The following is a 27,145-nucleotide window of genomic DNA, read 5'->3' on the forward strand; positions in this document are numbered from 1 at the left end:
CCACGCCTGGCTGTCCTGTTATCATCCAGCGCCCGTCTGGGCGGCCTGTCGTCATCCAACCCACGCCTGGGTCCTCTGTCGTCATCTGCTGCGCGCCAACTGCCTCTGTCATCATCCAAGCCACGCCTGGGTGGCCTGTCATCATCCAAAGCGCGCCTGGGTGGCCTGTCGTCATCCATGCCCCGCCTGGGACCCCTGTCGTCATCCAATCCCCGCCTGGGACCCCTGTCGTCATCCATGCCCCGCCTGGGACCTCTGTCGTCATCCATTCCCCGCCTGGGACCCCTGTCGTCATCCATTCCCCTCCTGGGACCTCTGTCGTCATCCATTCCCCGCCTGGGACCCCTGTCGTCTTCTGCAGCCCGCCAGCTCGCTCTGTCGTCATCCAACCCACGTCTGGGTGGCCTGTCCTCGTCCCCTTCACGCCTAGGTGGCCGGTCCTCGTCCCCTTCACGCCTAGGTGGCTTGTCCTCTGTGGATTCCGTAGGAGGACGTTCTTTTTCTTCTGGAGCACCACGTCGGGGCAGATCATCCCCTCGCCGAGGCAGATCATCCCCTCGCCGGAAGGACCTTTCATCTTCTCTTGCTTCTCCTCGACGCCAATCTCTATTAAACCACAGGGAACAAGCAAAAAGCAGAAGCTGACATCAAAGAAAGCTTTACATATTAGATCGACAGTATCAAAACCCTCAAGGCCACTTTTTAATGTATGTGTGATCGCAGACGCGTTTACAGAGCTTGCCATTTTCAAACTTTATAAGTGCCTTTGTTGCTACGGGGAAGTGGGAGGTCACCGTCCCTACAGCTTTGGTAAAACAAACAGTTTATAATCTCCTTCAAAACTACAGTTTGAAGGGGATGAGTATAGTCCCCTGTTTGTTACCTGCTGCAACACGACCGAGAAGAGGTTTGGCTTTTACACTGAGCCTAATTTGACAAACTCGAGCTAAGTCTCAAGGAACCAATACTAAAAAATTCTACAACCACCAGCTAAGGCTCCCCCTCCTTTATGCCCGTGCCAGCCCTATATTTCAACCCCTGTTTTCATGCCCTCTGGCCCAGTTCCAGCCCAACAGAGGGCCAATACTTTCACTGAGAAGCATCCACAACTAGACAGGGCAGGACAACACAGTAAACTCATGACTCAACCCCTTCTGCCTGATGCAAGAAGCGGTGCACCAGGCTCTGGCAGGTTATCGGTGCTTGCACCGACTCTCCTTCCTAGGGTGTATGTGGGAAGTCAAGAACTGGTGACAATTTTCCCTGGGCTACTGAGTCATCAGTTCGCCTTTGAAGTTTTTGGATCTGTAACACTGAAAAGATCAGATGCTGCTGAGCAATGGCTAGAGCTTTCCACTCTTGTCACTTCTCTGGACGTTTAGTTTCATATCTGCAGGACTTTCCACACACATTTAAGACCACAAACCTTGGCTTTGTCACCAGATTAATTTCTGTATTTCAGGAAATTAACTTTCCTAAACTATTTCCTCAGCTATAAAAAGAAACAAGGAATAGTACATCGTAGAAATGTACTGGTGCCTGCTTCCTGACATGACAAAATAAGCTGCGCTGAGGTTGAGTCTCATGGATTCAAAAAACCAAGTCAGAACAAAACCCCACAGGTTTAGAAATCCACTGTGCTGGTGAGATGTAAACAAAAAACCAGCAAGGACTTGCTACAAAACAACAGATGCAGGCCTCCAAGAGGTAAGAAAAAAGAGGCAACAGTTTGCCACAACTCTGCATCTCAAGAATGTCGAGGAACTGTGAGCAGCGTATTTCCTGGTTTTGGAAGAACAAGGGAGGATGCAATTATCATTGAGCTGTGAGAGAAAAACAAGACATGGAGACTGTTAACTTCCATTTAGATTCAAATTGGATAATGTACTTTGAAAAATCTGATTATTTTGACATAAAAGACATGTAGAGAAATGGTTATAAAGTTCATCAAATGAACAAGCATTAATTCACACGTAGGTACTGCTTCAGGGGGTTAGGATTTTTAAATCCATTTTTAGATTATTACTACTTTAATTTTTTAATGACTACTTGCGGCTGAAATTATGCCTCTGCTGTTTTTCTATTTTTTAGCTTGTTTGACAACTTCAGTGTTCATATTTCAGTTTTGTCCTTCCTTCCCTCTTAGAATCCCAACTCCTACTTTAAAAGTTTACTGAATTTAAGAGGAGTGCATAAATGCTAAGAATATCATTGAATGGCACTCCCTGGCAACACAACCCAGTTGCTGTTACGCATTTTTCAATAACCTCCAGAAACCCTACGCACAGACCCATGAGAGCTGAAAGCACTCAGACAGCTTTACCAAATACAGCAAAAATTTGCTGGCAGAGTTCACACTACAGTATCCACCACTGTTACAGGTTTGTAACTTTTTTTTGCTTGTCTTACCTCAGGCCCAAACAGCACAGACATAAAATAGAGGTCAGCTCCTCTTTTCTGTACTTTTTGGCTTTTTAGTATTTCTTGACCACGAGCACTCGCTGATCCTCTGGGGCAGCAGTATGTGGCAGTAATAGCTCTAACGAGCCGTACTGAGTATGGGAGCCTGCAGCAATGCCCTGCCACTTGTCACTGCTTCCATAACCAAGTGCCCAGTTCCTGACAGCATTTTATGTATTTCCTGTGATCAGGAAACAACAGGTACCACCATAAAATGACTTTCTCTGTGAAATCAACTGGCTTTTAATTTAACTCCTACATTATGTTAGCTTCTTATTCCTACCATCTCGATATTTTTAATTTTTTTTTTAATATCAGGACTGGCTTTCTTCTCTTCCATATAAAATTTTATTACCTCATTAATTGAAGGAACAAGGCAAATACCCACAGTCTAGTTGTAACTCCTAACAAAACCACCAGCTGTCCCAGAGACAGACAGCCCTTGCTGGACTCTCCTACCTTTTTGTAATCTTTCTTGTAACCCACGATATGGAAAAGACTGAGAACACTGGAACACAGCGATCACCTGGAGCCCAGCACTCTGGAGACTGCCACACGGTACAACTGGCTGCTCCAGGACTGGAAGGACCCAGATACCAACACTGCCACGAGAAATTGTCTGAGAGACACATTTTACAGCTTCTCTCCTCGCACCGACATCCACAAGGACCTGGGAACACATGTAGCCAACAGCTGTGCTTGCCGCTAGGTACAGGCTCCAAATTAAATCCGATGCTCTGTCCTCTATGTTACTGCCTTTATCACTTGACTCCGGAGTATATTTTGGAATTACTTTACCCACAGTTAGGGTTTGTACTACTCTCTTTGTATCCAACACGTTTTCCCTCTAGGGTTAAAATCCAACTGAAGGTAGACTAGGGGCTAACAGAGAATTACACCTTTCTTCTGCAATTATGTCCGACTGTCATCACTTACGTTGCTATTTCCCAAGTTCAGGAAAAATGAAATAATTGAGGAACATTGCTCAAACTCAGCTTAATTTCTACAGAAGTTGAACGAGAAATAACTAAGACACCACTTCCTCAGAAAAACTCTATGCTATAATGGTTCAAAAATTAATATGGGACACCCGTACTGTGCTGTGTGAAAATAACACCGGATTGATGCATAAAAATAGATGCATTATACACTTCTGCAACAGGTTAATAGTTAAAGGAGTTTCACCCAATTTTCGATTTCTCAATTCATGCGAAAGTAGATCACTACAAGAATGGCAACACAGCTTTTAAGGGAAGACTGAAAGATTATTTTGTTTATTGAGAGATCGTACTCTTCCAATATGTTAGAAGAAATTACTAGAGAGAGAAAGATTAATTTAATTTGCTTCCACTGGAGTCAGAGTAACCTGTAATGGACTTAAATTGCTGCACTGGCAATTAGACATTTATAAAAATCTATCTACCTGGAAGGCTAATTAAGCAATAAAATATACTGCCAACTGGAACACGCAGTGGCACAGCCACCAGCACAGGCTTTTAAGAACAACTAGACATGCAGCATCAGAAATATTTTGGGTACAGCTCATCCTGTTGTGGAGCAGAGGGATGGACAAAAGTCAAAGATCTTAGTTTTCCACAACCTTATAAGCAGTCTTCATTACTAGTGAACATATCCAAAAGTCCTAGTATATACAGACGTGAAGAAGTGCTATTTGCTATTTGGGGTGGGGCTTTTTAAGCGCAAAGTACTTTCAGAAAAATTTTCTTCCGAAATCCTTCCCTTCTGTTCAATGCTGTCTTTCAGAACTTTGTTTTAGTTTATGGCATATATTTTGTCCTCTGTGACTCACTCTGGGACTTGAATAATTTACGACTCTGATTTTTGACTTTACTATTCTGATACACTGTCAGTTTTCTAAACAGAAAATCTCCAAGAGTTTTGTCATCCAGCTTCCCCATTCTGTATTTATTCAACTGACACTAATGTTTGAGTGGGAGAGAAATTTTTAATTTAAGAAAGAAACCAAGTAAACAAGTTGTTTATCACATGCAGAACATGACTGCCAGCTTTCACATATCTAAGCTAAAAAAAACCAGGAATGTTATCTGAACAAGGATGCAAGATAAAAACCTCTGTTTCATTTTGAGATCCTTGCAAAGCAATTTTTAACGGGTAACGTTCAGAGGTGTAAAGGCAGGAGCTATTATTCAGCTCATGCAGCTTTAGCAGGAACAACAAAAAGGAAACCCACATATTCTGAGTCCAACACAACCAGTGCTCAGGAACCCAACGATTACCTTTCCAGTGGTGCTCGTCGCCACTCGGATTCTGGCTCACCACCTCTTCTCCAGGAGCTTTCAGACTCCCTGTCACCCCAACGGGATTCCTGTAAGTCAAAAGAAATCAGGAACATTCTCTCTGACCGCTTTAAGGTGAAGATATGCAACATGTAATTTACTCCTCTCGGAGCATAGGTCTGTCGTTAAAAACTCACTTGTTACACTGTAGGGAACACTGAATTGTCAGGAGTTTGAATAACTTAACTATGGTCTTAACTGACTAACTTTACTGTGTCTGGCACAATTTAAAAAAAAATACTGTTTCCCGTGTGCCACAAACTTTACTGCTAGAGTAGGATACAAGCAAGCACACTAAGAAGTTTATGAATAAGTATGTGAACAATAGTTCAAGTGAGCCATAGCTACCACCTATTAAATATGAAAAAGTTCTCATAGCGTCACTTTCCTGCTGCTTAATGACAGTGGGAAAGAATTCAAACGATTATTTGGTTTTGTGCTTTCTGATCACATCAGAAAAGGTAAGTGAAGCTCTCTGGAGCAGAGATCATTTTGTTCTGAGTACCTCAATGCACCAAACAGGTGAGGTACTTGTGATTCACACAGGTTGCTTTGATGCAGGGCAGAACAATAACAGTTTGGGGTTTTTTAATAAAGTCTCTCCTTTTTTAATAAAATGTCTCTCCCCTTTGCTGGACAAACACAAACCATTTAAACTAGTTCTAATACAGCTGGAAGCAAATTAGGTAAACCACATAAAATACCTGATTTCACATAAACACACAATCTCTTTATGAAAGGGTGTTCTGGTTTTAAACTGCTCTTTGAAAAGCATTTTTATTTGTCGAAGCGATACACAGGCTGCGCAAAATGTTGCACATCTACCACTCCAGGACCGTCTACTTAAATCTTTTTGAAATGAACCCAAACAAGGGTGAGCAAAGAAAGAATCCCAAAACTGCGAATGGTATTTTTGAAGTGGTACAGATATCTCTCAGAATCCAAGCCAGGTTCTTCACATAATCAGGTGCCCATGGTTAGGAGTACCTCTTAGGTAAAAAGCACTGGAGTTGATTATTTACCTGATAAGACTACCAAAAGCAATTTATACAAGCTCTGATCGCTTACTTTCATACTGTCACTCAAGAAATACGAATTTAACAAAGATCACAGCTTGGTGAATGAAATTTAAAACGAGTTTTCCTATTGGTAAGTTCTGAAAAAGTGGGAGCATAGGAGGTTTGTGGTGCTCACATTACATCCTCTTAAATCATTAAACATTTATTTGCAAATAACTTTGTTTCCTGTTGGATTTGGATAATAATTTTCCCAATACTTCCACATGTAAACAGGAAGCTGCACATACCTCTTGTTTTGATGTTTTATGTTACTGCATATTTCTTCTAAAATATAAAACTATGCTTATTTGTTTAGTCTGGGATTTTCCTTTGATATCTACTCTAGTTCCTGACTTTGGCACGAGTCACTACACTTGCTTCAAATACAGCTTTCCTTCTTTTCTATTAAAGAAAATTTTATTAAATATTTGTTTTAGTCTTTACCTGTTTAATTTTTACAGCTTGGAGATCCTAGGTTCTTTGATTTATTTTAGTAACAAACTACAGATTCCAGATCCTTATAAATCAGCTGAAACTAAGTGACAATAAATTAACTATTAAATTAGTCACTTATGCTACAACTGAAATCAAAACCAAACCAAACCTATGATTTTGCAACACTACCATCTTCTTCCACGTAATCTACAGAGGCAGCAGCAGTCCAACAGGAAACAAACCTGCAGTTACTACCTACCTTTCTTGAAAACGGGTCGTCCAGACCTCTCCTTTCTTCTTCTCGACGACGCTACTATCTCCATTTCTCTTTGACGTTTCTTCTTCTCCAGTTCTTCCAGTTTTTTGACACGTTCCTGGTATTCTCGCTGTTCCTGCTCACGTTTCTCACGCTCAATGCGTTCCTTTTCCTCACGCTCTGCAGAAATGCAAATATATAGAGAATGTATTACAAATATTAATTCCGTTACTTTGCTGTATCCATGTAAGGGTTATAAAATACAGTCTCTCCCTTTTGACTCCGTATTAAAAAATATTAAAAGAACTCCAAGCATTTCTCAGGACGTGTTTAACCATGGAACCCATTTTCTCTAGTTATCCTAACTTAAAGGAAAAAAAAAAAATCCCTAATAAATCCATTAATGTGGCATCCTGAACATCAGCTAGTGAGAAAGGGAAGAAAATGTTCCCTTAACTTTATGTACAGTCCACAAATGTGACAGCTAAAATATCAGTAACAACTTCAAGCGTGGTAGAGAATCCCTGCCTTAGAAAAGGTCAGACAAAAACCCAAGTTATCAATGTCAGCTATCCTGAATTTGGTATTCAGAACTGCTTAGGGTTTTGTTCATTTGGTTTTTAAATATTGCAGAATTATGAACTCTGATACATAAAATCTTCATCCACCAAGTGACAAGTAGGACAGCAATTTACCTTACAGGATGCCTACCTCCTTTTCTCTTCTAAAGGCTTGAAACAGATCACCAGATAAAGCAATTCATAACGAAAGGTGTCAGAGTCGCTTACAATTACATAAGGTGTAAAGGTGCAGCAGCTAATAGCAATTAACCCAGCTGTCACCATAGACCGGAAGTGAAAATACGTCCTCCATACGGGGAAACCACAAGTTAGCTGCAGACACATCTGGAATGCGTCAAGGATGCAAGGGATAAAATAGTCACGATCTCTGCACTGGACCATTTCTCAAGTGTGAACTGCCTGAGCTTCAACACGTCAAAATGCAAGGTCCTGCACCCAGGTTGGGCCAGTTCTAGGCACAAATACAAACTGGGCACAGAGTGGGTTGAGAGTAGCCTTGAAGAGAAGGACTTGGGGGTGCTGATAGACAGGAAGCTCCGCCTGAGCCGGCAGGGCGCTCATGCAACCTGGAAGGACAACTGCACCCTGGGATGTATCAAGAGAAGCGTGGTCAGCAGGTCGAGAGAGGGGATTCTCCCCCTTTACTCTGCTCTTGTGGGACCCCACCTTGAATACTGCGCCCAGTTCTGGTGTCCCCATCATAAGAGGGACGTGGATCTGTTGGAACAAGTTCAGAGGAGGCCACAAAGATGATCCAGGGGCTGGAGCACCTCTGCTATGAGGACAGGCTGCGGGAGCTGGGATTGTTCAGTCTGGAAAAGAGAAGACTTCAGGGGGACCTAATAGCTGCCTTCCAGTACCTGAAGGGAACCTTTAGGACAGCTGGGGAGGGACTTTTTACAAGAGTGTCCCCACTGATAGGACAAGGTGAAACGGGTTTAAATTGAGAGAGAATAGGTTTAGATTAGATCTTAGGAAGAAATTCTTCAGTCCGAGGGTGGCAAGACTTCGGAATAAATTGCCCAGAGAGGCTGTGTCTGGACTCCCTGGAGATGTTCGAGGCCAGGTTGGATGAGGCCTTGAGTAACCTGGTCCAGTTAAAGGTAACCCTGCCCATGGCAGGGAGGTTGGATTAGATGATCTCTGCGGTCCCTTCCAACCTAAGACATTCCATGATTCTGTGACTCTACCTTTAAGCAGCTGTTCTTCTCGTAGTCTTTGTTCCTCTTCCTCCTTTTCTCTGTAGTAAGTAATGCGCCTCTCTTCTTTACGTTGTTTCTTGCGTTCTTCCAAACGGTTACGCCTCTCTTCTGCTAACCGTTCCTGGAACTGCTTGAGCTTATCCTGAAATACAAAGAAAACACATGAAAAAACCAACACTGTAACCTTTATGAGCCAGACTGTTACATAAATTGCTAAATAAAGCACACAGAAACACAAACTAACTGCAACAAAGTTAATAAACGTTCCTCCACTGAAAAACAAATACTTGCTGTTTACAACCTTTTCTGCAATTGGTTTCTTGTACAGGAACACACTCCTACTTAGGAGAAAGACAACCGACATGCACAATTTTCATCCTCCATCTGCTTTTTCAGGAAAGGAATTACCTGAATAATAATCTACCTGTACCTAAAAAACATTACCTAAAATTACCTACATTGTTGCAAAGAATAATATGCAGTTCCTTATTTTAACATAACACCTATTTTGCCTTTTCTTAAAACTGGTTCTTACTGCTGCATAGAATACTCAAAGCTATAAACACCAAATGGAGAATTTTTAAAACGTAGAGCAAGAAACAAAGGCACAGTTCTTTGCCTGACTCGTTGTCCAATCTGTTACCAAATTTTACTAACATACAATACATCTTGAAGTACCAAATACTTGAACTGACAAAATAACTTCCAGATTCAAACAATAAGATGAAAAAACAGATAAGTATTTTTATCTATTTGTCAGCATCAGTGTTACTATCAGTATTATCCCATTATCCGAAGTCCAAGTACAGATAGAGCTGGTTGTTCATACTATACCCAATGATCTCTTACCAATACCTATATTGAAATAAATAATTTACCTATCAAATTTTCCATACAAGCTATTCCAGAAGTTGTAAAATACTGTAAAGTGATAACATCTAGGAATGGGTGCAAGAATTAGGGGGTTTATTATTTTTTTAGTCAAAGCGGAAAGTAAACAATTCTGTAATCCTGAACCATTCTGGACACTAATTTATTTATAGCTTTCATGAAGAATAAGTGGTTCACAAGTTTAGTTCCTCACTTCAGGGGAATCTTGCGTACCTCATAAACTGTTCGTCGTGATGCTTTGAGCCTGGCTTCAAATAGATCTCTATCCTCCAACATCCTTGAGAGTCTGTTCTTGTGCTCAAGGGCTTTCTCGCGCTCCAGCTGCAAAGTGGTGATCTAAAAATAGAAAATATAAATAGTATTATAAAGTAAAATCTCACTATATATTTGCATTCAATCTACCTCGGTCACCAGAAAGAGAAATTATCTTCTCCTCTTTCAGATCCAAGACAAAAGATACTCCCCTGTTCACTAGCACAATGAAATTACAAAGCTAATGCTTCATTGTTCACATCACCTTTTTCCCTTCTTCCCTTGCACTGAGCTGGGGAAAAAGGACAGTGAAAAAACGACTTCTTCATTCATTGCTAATGGATGTTATCATTACCATCTGAACCAAAAATTCTCACCCTTTCTTCTTCCTGTTGCTCCCACAGCTCCATATCATGCACTCTTTGCTCCTCGTATGCAGTCTTTATTAAAGGAATTTCTTCTAAGCGCTTCGCTCTTTCAAAATAGTCAATCTAAATAAAGATAATATACCTTTAGCATGTTATAACACAAACACCACATCTGGAAGACTCAATGTCCAGCACCCCCCAAAGAAAACCTCAGTACCTGGAGACTCCTCCAATATACCTCCTATTGTTACGTAAGAACCTTACGCCACATCAAAGGTTCACCCAACCAAGAACCTGCCTCCACCACCAGCAACCAAACGCACTCCTGGGCAAGCATGCAAGAATAGAGGCAGGCACACACACAATACTCTCTTAGCATCATTGATTTTCAGCTCCTGTGTTGATTTATTTTTTGGTATTTATTACCCATTATTCTATTTCTCCCCTTGCCCTTTTGAATTCAGAGAGGCTCTTCATGCACAACGTACTTTGGAAAGAACCCCACGTGTCTATGGCTCGCAGCAGGAAGACCCACCTACGAATAGTTCTGAGCTCCTACTTGCTTCATTCAGTGCTTCATCATCCCTTGCAGTCAGTGCAAGAACAAACAACTGCTCCCCATCACCAGCTCTTACCACAGGTACACTCTTACAGTCTGCCACCACATCCTCCCTCTCGAGGATCTTTCAGACATGGATACTATTTTACTTGGACATTTCTCACACAGAAGCCAATCCACATCACCGGTAATTCACATCGGTCTTCTCCCAAACTTCCAGTACAACTGCATCCTTTTTGAGGTAAAGAGACCAGGACTGCAGACAGTTCTCATTGCTGACTAAGAACGTTAAGTTTGGAGCCCATCATTTAAGATGTGAAACTAAAGACTGGGGCATCTTTTTTTCCCCGAAAATACACAGAGTATTTTATATCTATGTAAACTGAACTTCAGTGAAAGACTCTTTTTTACCCCACAGTTTTCCTTGGTTATGAACTTCGTGAAAAGCTTTTTACCAATCAGACCACCCTTACTCATATGTTTGACAGCTTCAGAGAACTCCAAGAGGATGCCCTGGTTTACGATTCTTCTATAGAACCTGTGCTGACCTTTCTGGGTGGATCATATTTACACCGGTGACTACTAATTCTGTTGAATTTTCTGCTACTTTTCCATTTGCGCATCAGGCTTACAGGCCAGCAGCATAAAAGATCCTCATTAGAACCTTTCTAAATAACTTGCACTTTCCAGTATCAAGCCAGTTTTAAGTGAACTGAACTGCCAACTGTAACACACAACCTCGATTTCATTCTTCAATACTCTCCCAAGTCCTGGGTAAGTTTCACCTTGCTCAGACTATTTATTTCTCTTTACTATGACAACATGTTCCTCACAGCTTTGCAGTTTCAACAACCCACATTTCAGGCAGATCCTATTCAGTCATCTAGAAGGGCTGTAGCAGAGGAATTTCCTCCGTTTCAGTGAAGACTAACAGAACTAATTAAATTTAGCTTCTCTGTAATGGCTTCACCTTCTGTGAACGTTTAATCTTCTCTGAACATTTTCCAATTACAAATCTTCCCAACTAAGACTCAGTTCACATACAGCTTAAGGGTCCACTTTGAAACTAACTCCAGTAATTAGAACAGATTTGTGCACTGATACTAGAAACTAACTTAGCTTTTAACCTCATTTACCTTTTTTTGTAGTTTCATACAGTAACATTAACTCCATATTATTATAACATATAATATTTTATGTGAATATATATATATATATATATATGGGTAAATACAGGAGTTCACAATCACTAACTGAAGTGCTGTACAGATGTGGTTTTGTACTCTTCCTACATTGTACCTTTTTCTCCTGATTCTTCAGACGTTCCTGAAGTTCCTTCTTTTCCTTTTCAAGCTGTTCCACTTGTTTAGCCATAATGAAGTCAGGATCCAGTTCTTCAAGATCCTACAAGCAAGCAAAGTTACCAACAGAAAATGAAACAACCTTTATTTATTTATTTATTTACATTTCTCTGCATTTCCCCCTTAGCTTTTAAACTAATTTGCTTCAGAAACATTCTCAGTTTCTTTTCCTCTCCTCTGAGTAACTCGTATTTTATTTTTTGTAAAACTCTGTAAAGCATCTGTATCTTGGTTTTCAACTCAGACAAAGTCTACGTACTACAAAATTGGACCTGCAGATCTGTTTTGTATTTCAGATACTGTTCAAGCAACAAAGCTAAGGGGTGAAGGTGCACACCCCCCCTTAAATAGCTGGACTTAACTCCTCCAGGTAAAAGAGGTCCTACCTGAACTCAGAATTAAGGTTTACTTACATTGTTGAACAAATAAAATACTTGTGTCAAACTGTCTCATTTTTAAAAGAGGCAGTTTATAAGACCAGTTACAGTGTAGAACTAGTAAAACCCATGAAACTCAGACAGCCTAGCGATTTAACACCAAAAGCATAAAAATAAAAGCTAACTCAAAACTTCAATAAGAAGTTGTCTACCTCAATATCAATATCTTTAAAGGCTTTGGCTCCCAGTTCAGTCTTCTTAATCTGCTCCAAGCGCTCACGAACAGTCTTCTTCTTGATTTGTTCATGCTCTTGCAGGATGCGCTCCTTCTCTCTCTCCTTTGCCTCCTGGCGCAGCCTCTCTTCTTCAGCTTTCCGGACTTTTTGTAATTCTGCTTCACGTTGCTCCAGTTCTTCTTTCTCTCGCTGAATGTTTAAACTTTCAAGGCGCTCTTTTCTCTCCTCTATAGTCTGACGACGCGCAAGAATACGCTGATGCTCCTTCCTTGAGTTTTTCAAGAAGGCAGTGACTGCCAGCTGATGTTGTTCTTCTTTCTCTTGCTGAATTTAAATTAAGAATAAGACAATGATGTATATAGCGTCTCTTTAAAAAGGCAGAAAGCGTAGCAAATGCTTCTCAAAGAAAACTCTAAGTTAGTTTTACTCTCCAAATTTGCCAACTGCATGGAAGTAAAACTGTAATGGCAAATCTCATCGCTCACCCAAGTGGTGTGCACGGTCATATCAACTGACAAAAAATCCATGTGCAGGGAGAAAGCTGCCTGTAAAAATCAATATTCTGCAACACATCTTAAGTATGACAGTTGCAGGCTTTTTTCCTTATAAAAAAATATTGCACACCCGTATGTCACTGATACTTAAGACTCTAACTGAAAGGGGGTTGGGGGATCAATCTTGTTTGTCTCTGCATGTGTTAGCAAGCATAGCACTACATGTACTATATTTCACCAAACTCCCTTGGTTTTAAAGTTTTGTTTTCTTCCAAACACATTAGACAAAATAGACAAAATTAGAGAAAATAGACAAATTAGACAAAATTGACACAAAGTGCTATCTGTGACAGGATAAAAAAGACCTGGTGAGTCAACCATTTAGATATAAACATTGTCTATAAACCCCTGTTAATTAAATTATAAAAAGCACTAGATTTCTAGACACTAGCACACAGACTGTTCTTTAAGCAGCCTCCTCACTCCCCTACGATTCTCCTCAAGAGTAGCTCTACAGATCTCTGCAGAGGTTCCTGCAGCACACACCAAGAGGTGCTAATTGTGCCAGCTCAGGGAGTTGCCCACTTTCATCAGTCCACTGAGCAGCCAAACCCGCAGCCCAACAGCTCCCTCCAGGCCCTCAGTCACCCTGCTCTTGATACGTGAGCTCTCTCCGAGGTATTTATAGTCATCTGTCATTCCTAGGGCATTCAACAAAAACACTGAAACATCTAGGCTTTGTTGCAGATCTGCAAGTGTTTAAAGAGGTGCCACGAACAGAGAAATGCAAATATTCAGATGAATTTAATGGTTTTGCAAATTGCAACAAATTCAACATGAATTAACGTTTTTTAAGCACATTAAAAAAAAAGTTTTCATCTGACTGGCAAAGGAAAAAATGGTATCAACTTGTTCTGTAGCTCCTCTAACCATGTAGACTGATACTAACCTTGGTACTTCAATTTTACAAGCTTAATTACTAGCATTTATGTCTTACCCAGCTAATTGTACTAACACGTCAAATTTAAGACTATTTGTCATTTCTATCTATAATTGTACAAATAAAGAAAGCTTTTTTCTTTCAAGCCAACAAATATATCTGTCACTAGTAAAATCTTTTTAGGGGAAAACCTACATGGAAGTATTTTTAATCTTAATCACTTTAAAACAGGTAAAATATGTTCAAGCTAACTTCAAAGAAGCTAACAAGTATCATGAGACAGTCCTACTTTATGTGTTTGCATTTTAAGAATATTTCTTATTATTTCAACCTGTATTAAAAAAAATAAAATCTAACATGGGTATCTTTTGCCATCAGCCTTTTTCCACATGGAAAAAATATCTGCTACGTTTCCTATGAACTATTTCATAAACATAAAGCAAAAAAGGAAAAATTACCACTGCTCTTTTAAGACAAGCGAAGGTTTAACTTGCCACAACCAAAGCATGCTGGAAATCCGAGACTGATTTACACCTTGCTCCTAGGGGGCTCTGGAGAACCTGAAATGTGAGCTCAGCGGTGAGTCCGACCTTGAAAGCAGCAGCCCCAGTGAGAAGGACAGGGAGCGACAAGGATGGGTCAGTTCTTGAGTCGTGGGATCTTTTGCTCGTGTGTTTAGGTTCCACCGTGAATTCCACATTCCAGGTTCTTCACAACAGCAGTTTCTCCAGCAAGAATAAAGCAAGCAGGCTCTTGGATTTTCAAACACAAGTGCAAAATTTTGAAATCCCAGCTCTGTAGGCCCATCTGTGGGCAAGTTATTATTTGGTGTATCCTAAACCCGATACACATGTGCAAGACTGGCAATTTAAACTCGGGCCTCTTGCACACATTTGGACACAATCTTAGCTATGACCAAGCATTAACTAGTTGGGTGCATTTAGTAATTTGACCTTCTTCACAAGCTCAAATAGCTGAAAAAAAATGAAATTAAACAGTGCATCTAACCTGAGAAAACACATTCACTAACATAATAAGCTTTGGTACAAAGTTACTAGCTCATGTTTCTACTTAATCCACAAGTATATACATGAAGCCCATCATTACTGTCAAATTATATCAATGCTCTGAAAAACAGGGCGACACACCTCTGAAAATAAACTAAGGTACAAAAGTACCAATCGCCACCTACTCAAATCCTTGCAATGCCACGTTAAATTAATCATTAGATAGCTCACCACCTTTCCTATGTCAAGGAAAGCTAAAACTCCTTCACGTATGACCTCACAACGTCAGAACTACCTTGTCTTGTTAAACTAAGAAATTCAAATCTAATAGAACAGATGAGTATGTAACAGATGCAGAAGGATACTTTGTAATAAATACAGTAAGGCTACACTACATTTGTATATATTAACACTTCAGGATCAACTATTTGTTTTGAAGGGAGGGCAGAGCAGTAACAATATTGATTACCACTGCACCGAGAACAGATTACCGGAAGGAGCAGTTGATCAGACAAGCAAAAAAATAACAAAAAGCAAAACTTTAAAAAAAAAAGAGAAAAAAAAGCTGCATTAGAGCAACAGATGAACATCACATAATGTACATGGGGAAAATGTCAGGATTTGTCAACATTTTCAGAAGATTTACAATGACTTACCAGTAAATGAGGAGGCTTAATGACCGCAAGAGCCTTAGCCAGAGCGGAGGACATCGCAGTCAACTGATTTCTGATCTGCTCAGAAGGCATGCTTTGTAGCTGAGGACCTAGCGGGGCATCTTCTCTAGTACAGTAATTCAAATCTGAGCCAAAACTTAGCGTCCGGGTAGTATGATCAAGGCGAACCTTTGCGAAAAAAAATAGGAAGAAAAAGGATTGTATTTATTAAAGAATTTCTGTGTTGCTCTGCCTATGACAAATTTAAGTCAATAGAAGCTCTGAGTAGAAATTACTCTCAGAAAAAAAGTTTTAGCTATACCAGACTATGACAGCAGAATAGCCCAGTGAATAAAAGTTTGATTTCCATAGTTAATAAAAACCCCAACCAAACCCAAAAATCCACTGGATGAGGCTAAACTTTCAATGATTCTATGAAACAAAGCACTGCAAGAGAAATCACTTTTGCCTCTTCCTCCACACTAGTAATACACAAAACAAGAATCCTAACCTTAATGGAGACGATTTCAACACATCTACAATATAAGGTACAGTCATGTGTTAACCTAAATGAATTAACTCAGCTTTATCTAAAAACCTAACTGGGAAATTATCAAGCAACCTCAACTAAAAACTACTTGTATCTCATGACTAGCTTAAACATTTCATTACAGGCTGTCGTTCTTTCCATACTGACAATTTTGCGAACAACCCATCCTTCAACAGCAGCTGAAACACCTCAGACACCGGTGCACATTTCCGACATCGGTGTTTTACTTCAGTCACTTGGTTAGACAAAAACCAGCACCGCTGACTGTTAGCTCTTCAGTCTTGCATAACTAATTCAGCATATTCAGAAATTCACCTCCCTATTCGTTAGACTTGTTTCAGGATATGCTGGACTAAACAATAGTGGCTCACAGTTTCAGCAACTTTTTTCAATTTTTACTTCTACCAGACTTACATTAGTGGTTGTTGACCTAAATCAAAACCACACACCAGAGCGCAAATAGTCATCAGTTCTTGCTATATTGTCACATGCATCTTCTACTCTGGCTTAGCTCCTTCTCCCAGAATCCTCTTCCTTGTGTACAATGTCAGCCAGTTAGTTTACATCCACACACATGAATCCAACCACCACCCACTGAAGTCTTTTTACAGCACTTACCTGTAAGTCACAATGTCTTGCTGCATCAACGATACAACGCTCCAGCTGGAAAGCATCAACAAAAGGAACCAGGGTAGACAGACGAGAAAATTCAATGCTTTGATAAATCTGGGCCACCTGTATGTCAACAGAAATATTCGATATTTTTCCTCATTAAAAAAGAGATCAAAGTTGTTGCATGGGCTACAAAGCTAACTTACTAAATAGTCAACAAATTAATGTATGCGTATTGCTGCAACTGAAAATACTCTTTCAGGATTTTATTTCCATACTGTATGCAAACTTCACCTAATATTAAAAGCCATTCCTGAAAGGCTTCTTTGTATGAAGGAGACTGGCAGCAGTAACTACATACAGCTACGCTGCTAATTAGCCTTCAACTATTTCTTTAGCACATCAGAAATAACGCTGCTCGTCACTTGTAACGAAAGCAGGTCAATGAAATGTGCATTTTATAAACCACTTCAACACAAAAAAACAACCAAAACATCCCACCCAAACCTTACTGCAAAAAAAGTTTTATAAAACAATGAATTACCTTAAATAAGACATCACAGAACTATAATGAGGAAAATCTAGGCAAGAGATTATGCAGCTACTGTTAAGTACAGCTACTATAGCTCTACCAAAATGATGTACAAACCTGAAGACCCAGGCAATATATTGGAATAAAATATTTCAAAATTATAACTTTTTGTATGTGATGGAAAAAAAAAATTACTTCAGCATGTAAGCTTCCTACTTAACATTCTTCCAAAGCATTTTCTAACTTAGGTATATTTATGAACAAACCTTTTCTTTATTCATACCTGCTGCAGGAGGCGGAGAATGGTATTGTTCTGCAGGTGAGGAACATACAGCTGCAGTTCAGGCTCCTTTTCAGCTTGGTCTTTCACCCAGTTCAGAACCTATCAAAATTCTAACAAGTTACTCTATCTGCACCAACCCTTACAAACGTCAACATTAAAGTCTGAAGTATGGTTCTTAAATACTTCTGGTTTATAGTTCATGAGACAACAGCACTTCTGTGCAGATACTACACTGTTTTACCGAAGCACATCTTTTGATCAGAACACTTTTAGAAGGGATAGCTTGTATTTTTTGTACGAAGGCGACTGACAGTACTGGCAACATTTACCACACTGCTAATTTACCTTCAAGTTCTTTTTAGCATCTCAAATATCTTTGTTCCCACTATCAAAGAAAAAGAATATTGTGTGCTTCATTAACCTAATTAACAGGCTCTCACATCATCTTACCTCCCAATCTTCTACATTTTAAGAGTAAAACCAGTCATTGGTACATTTTTCCACTTCCTACACAACTCACGCACGTGTGCACACAACACAGTTTTCTTATTCCTGTATCTTTAAACAAAATTTAACTCAGTATCATCTCCACCAACAAGACCTTCCGATATGTACCCAAAACTCTGCCCTAAACAGCACCCTAGACACCTGAATGAACCTATTTCAATAGTCTGGTGTACTATGCATAGATGACATTACATACGTATCATTGTAATGCAATTTGACCAAATAAACCCAACTACTAAAAATTCTGGCAACACAGAGAGTTGGTTTCTACCACAAATCAATGTTCAAATAACAGACTGTTAGTCAAGGCAAATTACTATATGCACAGCGCTACAAAACTTACCTTGCTGACACGGCTACATAACTTGAGCGGGTGAAAGTCTACCTCAAGCCAATTGTAAAGTTCTTTCACTTCTGGAACAACATATTGCACTACGTTGAACCTTACCTACAGTCAACGAGAAAATCCAAATATTTCAGAAAAAATGCAATATTAACAAACAGTTATGCTTTTAAGAATTTTATAGTCAAGAAATTAGAAGTTCATATTCAAGAAGTACAGGCACAACCTGTAGCTTTGAATACAGGAGACTACTTGTTTTTTACTGCAGCATTCTTAGTTGCAGTGACAATAACTGTATGCTGTACCACTTAACCGTATTTAAAATGGAAGAGTAGACAGAAAAACAAACATAAATATTTAAATTATCAGCCTCGTTAGCCATTTCTAAGACACAAGTTCTACTACACAGATGTATGCCCATATCCAAGTTGAAATGACACAACTCCATTCGTGACAAAACTTCTGAGGTTTTAAATTGTGGGTTTAAGACAAACCAGAGAGCTATCAGAAGAAGAATTAATGCAAAGTGTGTAGAACAAACCTTGAATGCAAGTTTTAGGCATACATGCAAATGACTGCAAGAAATTCAGAAAATACCCGTCTGTGACTGAATGCCTTCTTGTTTATGAATATCTGGGAAGCTCTGAGGACAGATACATCCACCTTCCCTCCAAATTAAACACAAGGAAGTTTTCATAATCACTCAGGTCCTTACGGTCCACCGTTTGCTGCCTGCCCTGTGCTTATCCAAAAGACATTTCAAACTGAAAAATGAACACTCAGTGTTTAAAAGCTTCTTATCTGAATACCGCTACCTACCATATCATTAATGAGACTGCCACGCGTAGGTGGGGCCTGAAGACCCAACAGGGTTGCCAGACGTCGCTGTTTCTCCACAATGATGCCATCCATATCCAGAAGACGAGCGATATCTGTTCTCTCAGGAGTTATCGGGATTGACAGAGTGGCCAGAAGGACTCGAGTAGACATCCTGTTGATGAAGCATAACCGCAAAAGATGAACTGCAAGAGAACACTAATTAATACCTTTTCACGTATGTGACAAGTCAAGGGTAAGAATGACTGGCAATTCGTGATGTAAAAGTGTGTAAAAATAGGAGTTACAGAAAATATGCCAACTGCAAAATAAGAGCAGAGAATGCAGTGTTCTTCAGTAATGAGGGGAAAGATTTTGGTAACATCTTTTCATTACTTACACACAAGTGTATAAAGATGTATATACACACAGAAAGAAATGCTAAGAAATTTAAGTCATCTCTGCAAACAGAAAAATGCTATAAAATAATGAAAACAGCAGAAAGCAGCACCTTTTCAAACTTATTGAGCTGCAAATCCATACCAATCATTTTGATTGCACTGATTTTTAAAATTTACTGTGTGAGCCAAATAGAATTTTTGACATAACAATACAAACGACATCCCATATTTAAATTCTGACCTTAGTACCCAGATGAACAGGAATGTAAGAATTGTGACAGAGCATTTATTCTCACCAGATTCTGATTCTCTGAATTCCTGTACACAAATTTCAGAGGTTAATGCAGTGAACAACTCTGCAAGCTCCAAAAGCCCTGCCAGTACCATATTGATTACAAAAAAAATTTCAAGGCCATTTGACTATAAGGACTTGTATATATTAAGGAAAAGTCGATAATACTTATAAATTAAATCTCGTGAAGTAAATACCACCACTCAGAAGAGGAAAAGGAAGCAAAATACGGACACTTGGTAACTTGCTTAGCTTCTCAGTCAGTAACAGACAAGGAAGCTTAAATAAGATAATCTTGATGTTTCCATTATTTACACTGTGGCTTTGTGAAATATCCTTCTTGCTCTAGGTTTCTTTTCAGGCAATTAGTATTGGCCACTTTAAGCAGAGTCACTCATCACCATATATGCCACTTGCCTCTTTTGGGGTACAATTTAATTTATTTTTGAACCTAAAGGCTTAAATTAAAAACTGAATTTAAGATCACACTAAATATCTTTCCCACCTCTGCATCTCCTCTTGTGTGAGATTCTTTCGCATTTCTCTTGATAAGTGATAAAGTCTGTGAAGAGTGGATGCATGAAAAAGAGCATTTCCTGATTTCCAGAAGACAGTTGAAACTTTGTGATAGTAATTTGCCATCAGTTGTGGTTTTGGTGGTTTCTTCGAGAGCGCAAATAAGCCATGAATATCCTCCACTGCTTTGAAAGCTTCCTAAAAAAACCAACCAACCAAACACACTACTTTAGGAAGTTTTTGGCAAGCCCCAAAAAAGGGAAAAACATACATTCACTAAAGGTTTTAAGATTATAATATACTTAATGCCACCGAAAGCTATGATCTTCATTTTTGCCAGTTACATGAAATGAAACACTTGTTCCCCATTAAAGAAATTATTTGGACATACTGCAAATCCATTAACTATCCGCTTAGAATCTGATACTTAACCAAATTAGTATGTGAGTATTTCACATATTTTTTTTGCAAACTGGTTTCTTTCAGATTTTCAAGCTACAAAGCAAGAGGGGAAAAGAAGAATAACAAGAATTCTACTATTTTACTCTTATACCAATTCTATGATTTACTGGTTTTACCGTTTTCATAAAAATATCTGGTAGTCAAAAATGAGTATAGCTTCCCTAAAAATACATATAATCTTGGAAATGCTTTACACGTAGGTACCTAAAAATGAAACAATGCAACAGAGAACATTCTCCAGATTCACAAAATCAAAAATGACAGCATTGGCTTTTTAAGGAATTTGACATTAGGAAGGTCAGAAAAGCAAAGCCCCTCTTGAAAAATTTGCTTTGGTAGTGTCTTCACTAGCTGGACTCCAATGCCATCCAAGCAGCAACGCCGGGGCCTGAGTCGAACAGCAGGCTTTAGCGTTCACCGCCCGCTCCCCAGTGACCTAGCTGGTGAGAACGGGAGGTGGCAGAGGTGAAGGTGTCATCATCAATTTGAGTTGTCAATGTGACTTCAGCTACTTCACCATTTACTGCCACCAGTTTGAAATGCTATGCAGGAACATCAGACAAAGTATTCAATATATGCAAAGCACCACATTCTAGATACGGCAACTTTCTTCTTTAGCTATTAACCTATCCTTCCCCTGGAGTATATACCACGAAACACCATCTCTGTGGAACAGATTCTGGAACAGGCTGCAGACAGCAGTGTGACTAGAGGAGCCCCACTGCGTACCTGCCACAGCTCCATGCTAATAGCACTGTCGAGTTGCACCAGCCTGGTCTCCAAGTGCATGGACTGACTGTCGGGATTGTTGAGGTTGATCGCTGTGCTTTGGTTATGATGACGCTGGATCTGCCCCAAGTGCATTCGCAGGTTATCACAGAGCTTACGGAACTCGGCTTTACGCGTGTACTGCAGGCAGAACTTAAAAGCTGCAAAAGCAAGTAACAGAAATTAAGGATGCTCACTAATGGTGGCTTCGTGGTAGTTCTAAATGGGATTCAGATATGTAAATCAGTACGTTTAAAGAATCTTCATTTACAGTCCAAAGACTTATCAAACGAGAGGCAATCCAACTGCCACGCATAATGAATAAGTGACAATACAGAGCACTTATATCTTGACCTCAAAAAATGAAGATGCTTCTCATAATTAAGCTTATGGAGCAAAGGGAATACTTTTGAGTCTTTTTAAAGAATTCTAATTTAAAAAAAAAAAAAATCTAATTTAAGTAGTGCTTCTAGCTTTTGTTTTGAACTAAGTGCAAATAAAATTCTATGAATGGGATGAATTCCGGTTTTGACCCTGTAAAATGTGGAAAAAAGTTCTTGAGTCATCTAAATGATCTTAAAGGGCTTTTCTAACCAAAACAGTTCTATGATTCTATTAATATGGTAAAGTTAAATGAAGCTTTCAAGAGACTGGAAAAGACACAGAAAAAAGAAAGTCTTTGATTTCATAGTACCTTTCAAAAATCGGTTTTTGCTTTGCCACTGTCACTCTGGAAATTCTGAAGTATCTCTGCTAGACACAGGCACAAAAGGAAGTCTTGATGCTGTAGCACAAAGACTTACACTGAAGCACCTAGAACGCATCTGACAGATACCTTCCCAACTGTACTTGCACAATTTGCATCTAGAATTAAAAATCTAACAGACTTTTTTTGGAAAAATACAGAGCCCTCAGTTATATGTACAAAGGAAAACATTCTTCCACTCATCTCTCACCCTAAGAAAAGATTAACATATGAGTATTTACTCTTCTAAATGAATTGCAGAATTTTTGAAGAATAATGCCAGAAAGAACCAGACTAGACTTTTTGCTATTACCTTTTGCATAGTATTTTGCAAAGTTACACCTATGTCAAAATTGACAGTGCATCATCATTTTACAGTGCCCCTTTGTGTACACTAGTTTTGAATTTAGCTGGTATAGAATATGTTAATGGAAGACACATTTGCCATTCTGAATAACAAAGTGAAAACACAACTTGATCAGCAAATTAGAAAAAATAAAAACACAGAACCAGTAATTCTCTTATTTTCAGTGTGTCCAGGAAGAAATAATTGCCGCAAGATCAGTCAGTGTCCAGAAACCCCAATAATTTTAAGGAATCTCTGTAATTTAAGAATTGCATGTGTGCACATATATATGCTTAAGAGGTTAACGTACTTCCAACTCTGAAGCAATATCCAAATAGAAAAAAACTTTAATTTTCTAGTTTTACAGGATGTAATACAGAAGTCCTAGATTTCATTATACTTTCGGTTCCCATCTTTTTGACTTACCTTGCTGTGCAATGTCATGGTACAGGCGTTCTACTCGAGAATTATTTCGGAGAAGATCTAAACATTGTCTGTAGGACTCCCATAGAAATTTAACCCAGGGTGTCAAAAGCAGTCGGTCAGTACGATCTTGAGTGTCTTCTCCACTTACAGCACTCAAAAGAACGCTATAGTCAGGGCAAGGAAAGGAAAAAAAAAAGAAAGAAAAAGTGGCTTATTCCCCAAAATTCTCACTAATTTTTCTTATCAAAATCTAAAACGAAATTGGATAAATCTAAACAGATAATTGCTGTTGAATAATACAATGCTTATTTTCATGAAATCAAAGTCTGCCAGACTTCTCCTTTTTCCTTCAAAGGATGTACATAACTTATTTTTTAAAATCCTTTTTGAACTATGCTTCTAATATAAACCCTCAACTCTTGTAACTCTCTTCTACTACACTGCTTCCAGTTCTAATTTACTTCCTTGAGCGCTAGTACTACGTAAAATTTTCAAGATGACGTTTCACCAGTGCTTTCGCCAACAGATCAAGCAGTAAATCTGGCAAAAAAAGTATGAGAAGCCTAGAAAACAGGACCAGAAAGAACCTGTGGCTGCTAAGATAAAGGAGCGTGACTGAAAAGACACATTTTCCAGTCCTTGGTTACATAAAGGAGACCAAGGAAAAGAGCAGTCAGTCAATCTTCAATGTCTCTTAGTGGGATTCCTCTGTATTCAGGCACTGGAAATAACACGAATGGCACTACCATCCTGCAACAACTACTGAAGAACTTGTAATCTTTTCATTTTTTGAAACCAGTGAGTTCCACACTTCTACCAGAGAGCCTTGCTGTGAACATGTAAATCCACAGCCTTCTACTCCAGGTCTGTGTATTAATTATTTAAATTCTCTAACTCTGCTCCTTATAGTCACCTACACAAGACAAAACACTCTCTTCTTTGATAATTTATTCAAATCTTCTATCATTGTTAGATACAACTTTGACTTTTTTAGTTTCTGTGCCAACATTTTAATCAAAATAATTCCCACTACGCTCTTCGCTTTGTATCTCCTTTCACCATTACATGTCATCAGTTTCTCACTGGGCAATGTCTTAGTCCCCTCCCAGCTCAACTGCAAACATCCCTCCTACGGTAGCAACAGCTCTACTTTTCCCGGGGTTAGATCTCTGGCATTTCTTGAATCTAAAAAATTACCTCACCAAATAAGATTCTAACATAATCAGATGTCATCTACCCTTCAAGAAGGCCTGTGATGAATTTTGTCTTATTTTTAACCCCATGTACTCCTTCCTTCCTTCAAAACTCACACTAAAGACCTGAATGCCATTATGACCAAGGTAACATCTCAGCAACTGTTCAGACCCACTACTCAGTCCTACAGACAGATGATGAGAAAACACACTGTCTGCCCAGATGAGTATCTGCAGAGCTCTAGTAGTAAAGTGTTGCTTTCATCTTTGCACCACACCTAGGAGAGCTAATCTCAACCCACCTCCTCAGAATTTTACCACCATTTTTACTAGAATTCTCCACTTACAGGTGAAGATCCTTTTGTTATTTTTTTTCTGTACATCTTCGGCAAGTTTTACTTTGCTTTAACTTAAGGAAATTTTAATTTATTACCTACAGTTTTTGATTTTTTTTTTTTAAAGGATATGGGCAGATGGCCTCTTCCAAACTCAGCTGGAATTATTTAAAACATTTCTTCACTCCCACCTTGTCACCTTTCTTCCACAGATGTCACCACATATGTAGCTATTGGAGTTAACATGAGCATTCCCTAAACCAACATATTCATGTGAAGAACACAAACAGGCAATCAGAGCTAACCTCACTTTGCCTGAAGCAGATTCGGAAGTTCTCACATAAAACACAATAACAGAACAGTGAGTTCTCACGGAGCTGGAGAGTGGTCACATCCCAACCTCGCACTACTTAACAGGTTGTGTCTATACACATTCTAAAGCAGATATATTTACTGACCCTTTTTTCCCACTCCTACGTTCTCATTACCCATCCAATTAATTATAACACTCTGAATTTACTTTTTGTGCCCTTTCCTCTATTACGTCATCAGTTATCCAGGCAAATATAAAATAACATTTCCTTTTGTTTGTACAGCCACAATGTGTTCAGAGAGACTGGAGGCTATCACATACAGGAATTAAATTCGTCTAATGCAATTAATATCACCTGTACACCAACTGACAATGAGCAGCTTAAAATAATACAATCTATGATACCACTAGATATGCAGATCTGAGTAGACCCTACAAAGTCATGACCCAACTCCCAGAATCACTCCTACTGTATCTTCCTACTGGATGTTTTCTATTCTTTACTAGTTATTTACTATTCTTTACTCGTTTCTTTCAATGCAAAATTCCTTTTTTTTCCCCCCTACCTTTAGAACCTCTAGAACACCATTAGTGCTCCATGTTAAATCCACTATCTTTATATCTCAGTTCTCTAAATTGCTAACATTTCATGAAAATAAGGATACTTTGCTGTGAATTGCTACATTTTAAAGACAGGCCGCCTACCTTTCTGGAGTTTGAATGTTATCTAAGTCTTCTATGTCCAATACCATCTGCTGGGATTCTTCCTTAGCTGCTTCTGTTTTTTCTTCAGCTAATTTTAAATAGGCTCGAACAACATCCTCCAAAGATTTGATGTTCACCTACATCAAAGGCAGAAAATAGGAAGATGTTTCCACCCACAATAGGCAGCAAATATTTAAAGCAAAAATGCTACAAACCCAGGAACATCTAAAAGGCAAATTAATTCTAATTCAAGACTAAGCATTTAGGTTTAGATCATATCAGCTGAGATATACTATGCTGGCTACACTTAAAAAAATAAAATAAATCAGAAGCCATACCTGCTGACAAATATTCTTGTACTGGTACAGCCCTTCTTTTGCCAGGTGACTCTTGCGGAGATCCACACAGAGTTCCAGGTACTTCAGCATAATTGGCTCGTGGATTTTCTGCCATGTTCGGTGTTTTTTACTTTTCATAACATCATAGAGAACATCAAGGGCAGGCTGCTTTTTGCCGACCTCAAGGAATTCTGAAAGTGAAATCAAATTAGCAAAAGACTCGCAAACCAGAAGATTCATGTTTTAAAACTGAAAACTTTTACAATTTAATCAACCCTAGGCAAAGTTTATTGACAGTTTGATTCAGCTGGCCACATCAAAAATGTTGGCAGATGCAACTGCGGTGGCAGTCTATCAATGACATAACTGGCAAACAAACTTATACCTCTCCATTAACAGGAAAATTTCAGGACAGCAGAGATGTCTCTTCATCCATCAAGGTACGACCGGGCACTTCATACATATTAATAAAACATACATTTCCAGTTTTAAAGCTAGTTCATCAAGAAAGACAACAAATATATACCATGAGACCTGTAGTACAGCACCTACCAGAGAATCTGACTTCCTCAAGGCAAGAAAGAAACTTCACTCAGAAAAGACATCTGGATTTTTTTTTAAAACTCAGTCTGGAGATTCGGTTTATAGAACAGTTACACTAAAAACTGCTCCAGTCCAAGTGAAGGGTCAGAAGTTTTTCAAAGTTACTGCTGAAACCAGTGCCCAGTTTATTCATTCCCTAAGCAGCTGCTGTTACTGACAGGGTTTCTCAGCACCACAGCAACTCCCATCTGTGATAAACCACGTTCTGCTCAGCACAAAGTCCAACACACCACCCAGGACCAAAGAGAGAAGCGCCACTGGCAGCTATCAGCACACACACAGGCCCTGCACCAAACCTCCTCTTAACTGCAGAAAAGTAAGACAAAGGAGCGCAGAAAAGAGTAAAGTGGGAGGCAGTGGGGGCCTGCTCAAGGTCCTGAGACATCAGACATAGCTGCTAAGTTTTGAAACCTTAGAACTGAAGTTAACCATGGCTAAAAGACGTATTTTGAAAGCAGCAGTGCAGTTTTGATTTAAGGATGATAACGACATGTATTCAGGGCTTAGTTTCTGTAAATAATAAGCTTACATGAGATGAGCAAGTTCCTTCTAGAAAAAACAGTTACATTTATATATAATTAAGGTTAAAGTAACAGGATTTAGCAGTATTT

At 39.2% G+C, this 27,145-nt stretch overlaps 1 protein-coding gene across 1 annotated transcript in view; it reads right to left on the reverse strand.

Moving 5' to 3' along the window:
• Positions 1–26,069, reverse strand: part of EIF3A (eukaryotic translation initiation factor 3, subunit A) — a 30,645-nt gene extending 4,576 nt beyond the window's left edge. The window contains 20 exon segments of the mRNA XM_009874732.1: positions 2–303; positions 391–606; positions 4,719–4,807; positions 6,531–6,582; positions 6,584–6,707; positions 8,299–8,452; positions 9,415–9,537; positions 9,831–9,944; positions 11,680–11,784; positions 12,331–12,678; positions 15,452–15,637; positions 16,617–16,733; positions 17,426–17,524; positions 18,276–18,380; positions 19,095–19,266; positions 20,290–20,498; positions 21,492–21,691; positions 23,048–23,211; positions 25,594–25,730; positions 25,932–26,069. Of these exon segments, the coding sequence (XP_009873034.1) occupies positions 2–303; positions 391–606; positions 4,719–4,807; positions 6,531–6,582; positions 6,584–6,707; positions 8,299–8,452; positions 9,415–9,537; positions 9,831–9,944; positions 11,680–11,784; positions 12,331–12,678; positions 15,452–15,637; positions 16,617–16,733; positions 17,426–17,524; positions 18,276–18,380; positions 19,095–19,266; positions 20,290–20,498; positions 21,492–21,691; positions 23,048–23,211; positions 25,594–25,730; positions 25,932–26,069 (3,154 nt within the window).
• Between the last annotated feature and the right edge of the window lie 1,076 nt (positions 26,070–27,145).

The sequence above is a fragment of the Apaloderma vittatum genome, unplaced genomic scaffold (genome assembly GCF_000703405.1).
Source record: "Apaloderma vittatum isolate BGI_N311 unplaced genomic scaffold, ASM70340v1 scaffold11708, whole genome shotgun sequence".
NCBI classification, from domain to species: Eukaryota; Metazoa; Chordata; class Aves; order Trogoniformes; family Trogonidae; genus Apaloderma; species Apaloderma vittatum.